Below are 8,677 nucleotides of genomic sequence, written 5' to 3'. Positions count from 1 at the left end.
TTACGGCCCATTTTGGTTGTTGATATCTAGGTAAGTAATGGATAACTACGCGTTTGGTGGTATTCTGCTGGCAGAATAGTAGGCGGTAAGGTAGGGGTGGTCGAATACTTTTTGCACCCCACTGTAGCACATAGATAATGCATATGATGATTTCTTGTTGTGTTAACCACATTTAAAGAATTTAGATTATGTCATGGCTCAACCCAGTAATGAATTTCATTGAATAATGATAAGTGAGAGACTTGTATGTTATTCTTACTGTCATCCATGATCCATCATATCCCCCAGTCCAAACATTATAACTACCCTCGGCCAATCTGTATTCTTTCGAGCCACGGCATTATCGAAACACTTGAGGTCCGAGGTAAGATGTTGACTGTTTGCTATTCACTGTGATAAGAATGACTATGAATTATGGAGAAGCATATGCGCGTGCCGAACTGCCACCCGCACCCCTTTGGAGTGGTGAGGCTGATGCAATGCTCCAGCTTCACTGCAGTAGATACACTGGCAGTCATTCCGGCTTATTTTCGTACTCCAACTCAGCCAGTGGATGTGGGCAGAACAGCCTCATCTGATGATGAATGATGAGGTATTGGATCTCGCTCATTCATTGCATGACTGTGCCAGACTGAATCTGCGCTTCGTTGACACCTACGCAACCTATGATCACTGCCATCCGTCACGCCGGGGATTGTGCTTCTTTTCTATTCGACCTCTGCATGCTTTGGCTGGCTACGGTCAGTTATCTTTGGAAAATCCCATTATCCAACCATCGACTGATCATGGGCGATCAGCTGGTCTGGACTGGGCTGTTCGTCAAGTTCCTCAGCTTCCCCGGTCCTATTTCTGCCCCCCCAGACGTGAGACAAGCAAATTTGGGGGGAGGGCGCAGGGAGCATGTAGGTATCTATGTAGACTAGATAAGGAAATTCTTGGAGGTCGTCATCACCTCATTATTATTCCACCATCATCGTCATCGTCATCATCATCACCATCACCATCATCATCATCACTACTCGACGAAATTCCATCATCGCTGTCCCAAGGTAATTGAGTCAAAGATGGATCCCTTTGAACCATCCTCCGCATCAACAGCATTTGACTCAACAGGGAGTTTGGAAGGGCATAATAATAACTCTCAGTCACCGTCACCCTCTCAACCTTCATATGATATCTTATTGTGGAAAAATGAGCTTATCACATGGATTAATTGACACTTTTGATTGATGTACAGACGATCGCGTAATTATTTCAGTGCGCCCCGTCGCAACCTACTTAGATACCAGCTAAGAGCAAGCTAGTAGCTACTACTGTGTACCTTGATCTCTCAGGTGTTTATCTGCTTATTTACTTATCGAGGATAATTCTCCAGATCACCCGCGATAGCCGGAAGCACTGATGATGAGTGTCAGATCTCAGACCACTAATAGCTCAGTATCGAGTATCTACTAGGTACTATTATTGCTATCAAGCGTCGGCCTATTCCACAGCCACCTCCGTAACTGCTTGAATATTACAACGTATCATCTGGGTTACACCTCATAAGTCCAGTAAGGTATTATGTTACCGGCTGACTAACTATACTCCGTACGGGGCACGCACTTCTCCGGATCACTTCTGCATTTCTTTCTTCTCCGTAATCCCTATCGACTCTAGTCTGCCCCACATTCTGGGTTTTCCTCGCTCGAGGAGATACGTAAAAGGCTTTTTCTCTCCAACACTGTGCGTGGTCGAACCAAACGGACGAACCACTGAGATAGGCAACAATTAGATAAGTACTCTGTGTAGGTTATCTCAAGATGTTTGTCGCTGGCTAGAGAGAAGCATTAGGGAGGTACAGTACAGTAGGTGCAAAGAAGAAAAGAAGAAACTCGCAGATAATTTTTCCCAGGATACCCAACAAAGGCTGAATTTCTGAAGTACTCTGTACAGTGAGCAGAGCTGATTCGAGCACGTTTTCTTTCTTCACCAAGTTTTTACCATCTCCCTTTTTTATTTTTCAGTTTATCTTTTTTTTTTTTTTTTTTTCCTCCCTTTTTGCCGCCCCGATTTTGCACCCCACACAACACAAAAAGTACCTAACCTTTTTCTGCGCCTTTTTTCTTTTTTTTCCTTTCTCTCTTTTTCTCTTTTTAAATTTTTTTCTTTTCTTTTTTTTTTCCCTTTTTCTTGGTCTCCGATTCCGATAGACCCCCCTCCATTATTCTATACTCCCTTCTGCTTTTTCTCCCCTCCTGAATCTCCATTTCTCTCTTCTTCCCCTTCATTCCTTATTATTCTCTTCAGGCTGTCCCTTTTTATTCCCTTCTATCTCCCCCAGACCCAACTTCTCCAGACTTTTCTCCCTCCTCCTCTTTCTTTCGACTCTTGTCTCTTTGACTTCACCTACTCGGCTCAACACAAACTGTCAATCCCGGCTATCCTTCCGAATCCGGGTTCGCTATAACAACACAATAGACCTTCACTGCAAACTGCATCCCTATCATCGTGTATCGTGGATCTTGGATTCTGTAGTAGAATCGGAATCCGTGTTAAGCGTCGTCATTCCGTCTCGCAAGGCTCGTGATACTCCTTGCGGTGTTCTCGGGTTATCTCCCTTGCCAAGGTCAACTCTGAGGCGTCATCGGCTGGGGATCGACTTCCCGGATTAGCCTGAACCCCTTGTCGCGATCAGCGCAACTTGGCCTCGGCTTTTTTTATCCCTTCCGATCGTGTTAATATATTAACACTGGTTTCCACTCATCTTTGCTCTCTTCGGCGTTGAACTAGGTCAAGCTTCACATGCCGCCACCAGCTTCCTCTATGGGTTTTTCTGATCTACTGAACCCTCAGAACCCAACCGAGTCGACTCCTTCCACACCTGTGAACCAGTCATCAGCTCCCTCCACCCCATCAAGTGGACTGTCGAACTCAAACATGGCCTCCTCCGTAAGCCTGTTGCCTCCTCTGATGAAGGGAGCCCGTCCGGCGAACGAAGAGCCCCGTCAGGATCTTCCTCGACCTTACAAATGTCCTCTGTGCGACCGCGCATTTCATCGTCTGGAGCATCAAACCAGACACATTCGCACACACACCGGTGAGAAGCCGCACGCCTGCCAGTTTCCAGGTTGCACGAAGCGCTTCAGCCGATCTGATGAACTCACGCGCCACTCGAGAATCCATAACAATCCCAATTCGAGACGCAACAACAAGGCTCAGCACCTGGCCGCTGCTGCCGCCGCCGCCGCAGCAAATCAAGACAGTGCTTTGGCCAGTAGCACTGCGTCAATGATGCCACCTCCCAGCAAGCCTATCACGCGTTCTGCGCCTGTCTCGCAGGTCGGCTCTCCTGACATCTCTCCCCCTCATTCATTCTCCAATTATGCAGCCCACTTGAGATCGAATCTGGGACCTTATGCTCGCAACAGTGAGCGTGCATCGTCGGGCATGGACATCAATCTGCTGGCTACGGCAGCTTCTCAGGTTGAGCGTGATGAACATTATGGATTCCACAACGGCCCGCGCGGACATCATCTCTTCGGCTCTCGTCACCACAACAGCAACCGCCTCCCGTCGCTCTCGGCGTACGCTATCTCGCATAATATGACGCGCTCACACTCGCACGACGAGGAGGATATTTACTCGCACCGCGTCAAGCGTTCGAGACCCAACTCTCCCAACTCCACGGCACCCTCTTCGCCTACATTCTCTCACGACTCTCTTTCTCCTACCCCCGACCACACTCCGCTGGCGACGCCTGCTCACTCTCCGCGGTTAAGGCCTCTCGGCACCAGCGAGTTACAACTCCCTTCGATTCGTCACTTGTCACTTCATCATACACCCGCCTTGGCTCCAATGGAACCGCAACCGGAGGGGCCCAGCTACTACAGTCCTACTCAGCCCCACGTTGGTCCTAGCATCAGTGACATCATGTCGAAACCGGACGGGACGCAGCGCAAACTCCCCGTCCCTCAGGTACCCAAGGTCGCTGTCCAGGACATGTTGGGTCCTGGTGGCTTCACATCAGTGTCGTCCTCGGCCAGCAATTCTGTCGCCGGCGGTGATTTGGGGGACCGTTTTTAGGCAGCCTGAATCTACACGATGTCTCATGTGTACAAAAAAGCGAGTTTTCACTCATTCCAAATTTTTATGCGCGTCACGAAACGAATAGACTTGTGCATTTACAGGATGGTTTCTGGGCATCACAGGTGTCGGCTGGATGGTGTTCTTTCTCTATTTTTCTCATTTCTTGAATTTTCTGCAGGGCGTCACTACTCTATAGACTGGCGGATTTCGTGGATGTTTCCTTTTAACTTTTCTACCTGACTCCCCTTTTGCTTCTCCTATCAACTCTAACTATCTGAAACTGGCTTCTCAGCCGTTATTCACTATGTTCTCCTCTCCAAGGCTACGGCCTTTGAATAATATGAATCATATCATGTCACACTTTTTCCTCTCCTTGTTTTCTTCTGTGAAATAGATCCGAAATGGTACTGAAATGAGCAGCACCCGTCTCGAATCACGTTCATCCTCGCCTTGTAGTCCGTAGATCGAGCATCTCCCGCTGCGTACTAGATGGATCCCCGATGCTGGACTGGCTACCATGTGATTCTGTCGGCATCTGCATGTGATGAATCTCGAACTGGAGCTTGAACTGCTCAAGTAAAACGGTACGCTACCTTTGGTCGTTAAGCAGGAACCAGCCTATAAAATTCGGCCAACTTATCTCCATCTTTCCATTTGATTTGCATTCGGTTAGAGCTGGAGGGATCACCTACCTGTTATTCAACAATCCAAGTCCTCCGCTTGATTCCAATAATGAGAAAGGGCTTGCTGAAATGCGATTGGTCGCTGCGACCGGCATTCAGCCATGCCATGGTGATCATCCCCGTGTCCCATTCATGACGACTCAATGCTGAAGGGATAGATAGGAAACCGGTTCGCTACAGTATGCGAGCACCTAGGTACTAGGTCGTTATCATGGGCCCATGGCTTTCTCACAAAAGGGTCTTCATCCCTTTCAAGTTAGTCAGAGGGAGACGCCATAATGAACCGTAAGGAAGCCAAGACAGTCGCTCGACTTATCGGCCAATGTCGTGATGGCCTGCCGTCTGCAAATCATAGCCGGCGCTGTCGTTCTCTTCTCGCACGATTCACGAATTAGGTACTCCGTCAGCCCAACGGGAGAACGTGGCTCCAGTGTGATGCCTTGAATTGATCGGGCCTTTCTAGGCTGGTTAGTATCACTCAGGCAGGATTTGCTCTGGGCTACCTAGGGTTTCATTTATCCTCTACATAATTCCCTTGTTAGCGTTCGAATTCGGGAGAAGGGTACCGTATCTTTTGCAATACTTTCCGATTATCTACCTCCTTCTTCTTCTTCTTCTTCTTCTTCTCCTTGTCCAGTTGACTCCCCCGCTATGATGACTATTGAGGCTCTAAAATCAATGATGGCCGGTGATTACCCCACCACGATCTCCAGGATCTAAAATCGGAGGAGTTCCCATGAGGAGTTGACGCGTGATAGTGCGAGGTGTCGCTTCTGGATTTCCGTGAAGAAAATAAAAAAAGTATCGATCTTCTTCGCGCTCAGGGGAATCTGGGATGGGGGGAGGCACGCCTGCTCTCTCTCGTGGATTCTCACAGACGCTTATCGTATCTCAGGTACCAAAGGTAATGAGTGTCTCTCCCCCGATGGGGTTATTCTTTTTTATTTTATTTCTTTTTCATTTCGTGAACCCCTCGCTGCGTCTGGGAATGGAATGATGAAAAATAACGGTCGCAATCAGGCGCTGGGATCCTCCTCCACTCGCTAGTTCCAGACTAAACATATGAGAGCAGGACCGCTTCAGCTGTCGTGCGGGTTGTGTCGAGTCCAAGTGTTATACCCTCGACGCAGGAAAGAGTGCAAGCAGCCATAGTAATCGTGCAACCATGGTCAAATCCACGGCGTCATTGGACGCAGTCCCGTCCCTATCAAGCGACGCTGCGTCTGCGTCTGCATCATCATCCAGCGTGTCCCTGGACACCGGGCTGGCCTCTGAACTCGCACACCATGAAATCCTTCAGGACGACGGAAACGGGGTCCTCGTCGTGCCTTTCCGCCCCCCGCACCGCCGGCAGCGGGTCTACACATGCCTCTTCCACGTTCTCGACTGCCGTGAGACTTTCGACGACGCCGATCAGTGGAGGACTCATGTTCTCAGCCACTTTCGGACTCATGAGCCACCTACAACGGCCCGGTGCCCATTATGTCCAGGGGAACGGTTCAACGACGCTCCTGACCGGAGGGCCTGGGACCTCATGCTCGACCATGTCGATGTAGCACATTATCAGCAGGGTCAAACGTTGGCGGGCAGTCGGCCCGACTTCGAGCTAATGCAATACTTGTACCGCTTGCGAATCATCAGTGTTGATCAATTCAAGGTGATGCAACTTCCGCCGCCGCCGACGAGTCCCGCGTATCATCGGTCTCAGGAGACGGTCAGGGCGAATATCGGCTCTTCAGATGAGCCATACTGCGCTCCATACAGTCGAAGGAGGGAACAAAGAATGCGGGGTCAACATCGAGGCGTCAGTGTTTCATAAACAAAATGAACGGAACATCGTTCTGTGAGGTCAGGTGCCATCGTGTAAGGGTGTAGGTCGTCTGGACAAAGCCCGTCCTCTTTGACTGAGAATGATTCTCAATGCTCAGATAGTTGTTGCTTCTGTTGCTTTTTCCTAGTTCTCTGGCGTTCGCTGTGTCGAGATTATTCCTCGAGGAACCGTGCCTGGCCGGGCGGGTACTATCACTGGCTGCTTGAAGCGCGATTTCCTACCTTCTTAGTATATATTAGGGCTTTGGTTTAGTTTTACTCCGTGGTCTCAAACTGCGCCTTTCTGTCGATTTGTCTATTAGCGGGTGTTTTCAAGGAACTGGAAGGAAGAAGAAATTACTTGTCAAGAAGTCATCCTGACAAGGGTGTCTGACAAGGAATTGACATATCCACTCAGCATCTGTCAAGTAGAGAGACGGTGAGCATCAGAATGAGATGTATCTCATGGTCATAAATATGGGCCCGATTGAGCACCGAATAGAGGCACTGAGCCATGTTATCTACTAGGCTGCTCTTGTGGTGCTTCAGTATGCACTGAATCTGGGCAAAGTTGTCTGGTCTGAGTTGGTCGTGGTAGAATTTGGTGTATCATATATAGTCTGGATCTTTGCCTCTGTAGTTGTCTGTGGCTCTTTGATCCCCTTGATGCTCTCTTAGCAAAATATGTCGAGATGAACAAGGACTCATTGACCTCCTGGTGGCACCGAGTTTCAACATCTTCAAGAGCACAGACAATAATAAGATACAATACAAGTACGAGATCTTTATGTTTTGAGATTCCAAAGGCCCTTGAATTCTAGGTATATAGTATCCATGCATGGTGTCTATATCTATGACCAACTGGAGCAGCGCTTGGAAATGTTCCCTCAATCAAACAGGACAAACTTGTCGCCCACTTCCAGCACACCTTGCGATCTCCGATCAAGAGCCAGTAATTCGCGGTCAAGTCTACAGCTCGACATCATATCGCACCTTTCCTTCTTGAGCCTTTTTTCGCAGAATGACAATTTTCTGCGAACTCTCTTAGTCTGAATATCTCCGACCAGAGGCTTCATCGAGCCTTTCCATTACAACCGACACGCGACTCTGCCCCTCCGCCCTACGAATCATCACTTTCATTGCGCCATCATTCCTCCCGTATAACCATGGAGAGACTCTCTTTGAACAACCCTCCTGCAGGCGCTCAGCGTGGGAATACACCGCAGTCATTCCCTCAGCAGAACAACTTGCTGGGACCCTCTGCACCAATGACACATGGTCCCCCACAATTACCCCCGCAGATGTTCACTACCGCCGCCCAATTGCTGGATTTGACAGATAGTACGTTGAAGCGGTTTGCCTGAAACCCTGCAGATCGAAGAAATTGCCATTGTTGTGCGGGCCCGACTAACGGCGACGTAAAGAGAAACTTGTTTTAGTGCTTCGCGATGGAAGAAAATTGATCGGCGTGCTCAGAAGTTGGGATCAATTCGGTATGATCCCGGGCGGAGTCGCAGGGCTTCTTTGGCCTCGTTCTCGAATCAGCTAATCATGAGCCATGGCCACAGCGAACCTTGTCCTCCAAGATACCGTTGAGCGACTCTATGCCGGAAATCTTTACGCCGATGTTCCGCGAGGCATTTTCCTTGTCCGGGGAGAGAATGTGTTGCTTCTGGGTGAGATTGTATGACGGACTGTCCTTCCTTCCAGCTGCTTTGCCTCTCTTAGTCTTTTCGTTCGCTGACTCGCCGGGTTACAGGATCTCGATAAAGAAGACGATATTCCCCCTCATCTCCAGAAAGTACCCTTCCAAGAAGTATTTGAATTAAAGAAGAAGGAGGACAGCAAGCGGAAAACAATGGACAAGAAGAGCCATCATAAACTCCAAGGTCTCGGTTTCGAACCCGAGCACAGCGGGGAAATTCTGTTTTAGCCGTTGACGTCGGATTCGCTTATGTTCGACACCTCTGTGTATGCGTCATTCGTACGATGTCAAGAAAAGAGGCAAAAAGAGATGGTTCTGGCAAAATCGACGGGCACTCGGGTTTCGAGCGTTATATTGACCGTCGAGATCAGAAGGCATGCTCTTCAACAACATGACGGGGGCAATGCTGTTT

At 49.0% G+C, this 8,677-nt stretch overlaps 2 protein-coding genes across 2 annotated transcripts; both read left to right on the top strand.

The window, feature by feature from the left end:
* Positions 1-2,784: 2,784 nt before the first annotated feature.
* CDV56_104343 (uncharacterized protein) lies at positions 2,785-4,065 on the top strand (the record flags this gene model as incomplete). The annotated part of the gene is made up of 1 exon (XM_026757962.1): positions 2,785-4,065. The coding sequence occupies one exon, from the start codon at positions 2,785-2,787 to the stop codon at positions 4,063-4,065; it is 1,281 nt and encodes a 426-aa protein (XP_026610875.1).
* Positions 4,066-7,726: 3,661 nt separating this feature from the next.
* Positions 7,727-8,493, top strand: CDV56_103900 (U6 snRNA-associated Sm-like protein LSm1; the record flags this gene model as incomplete). Its single annotated transcript, XM_026757519.1, has 4 exons — positions 7,727-7,901; positions 7,985-8,053; positions 8,129-8,244; positions 8,320-8,493. 4 exons carry the CDS (start codon positions 7,727-7,729, stop codon positions 8,491-8,493), a joined length of 534 nt encoding a protein of 177 aa, XP_026610874.1.
* Between the last annotated feature and the right edge of the window lie 184 nt (positions 8,494-8,677).

Source organism: Aspergillus thermomutatus, assembly GCF_002237265.1.
Source record: "Aspergillus thermomutatus strain HMR AF 39 chromosome Unknown NODE_271, whole genome shotgun sequence".
Lineage (NCBI taxonomy): Eukaryota > Fungi > Ascomycota > Eurotiomycetes > Eurotiales > Aspergillaceae > Aspergillus > Aspergillus thermomutatus.
Note: the sequence above shows the minus strand (reverse complement) of the source record. Positions and strands in the feature narration are given on the sequence as shown.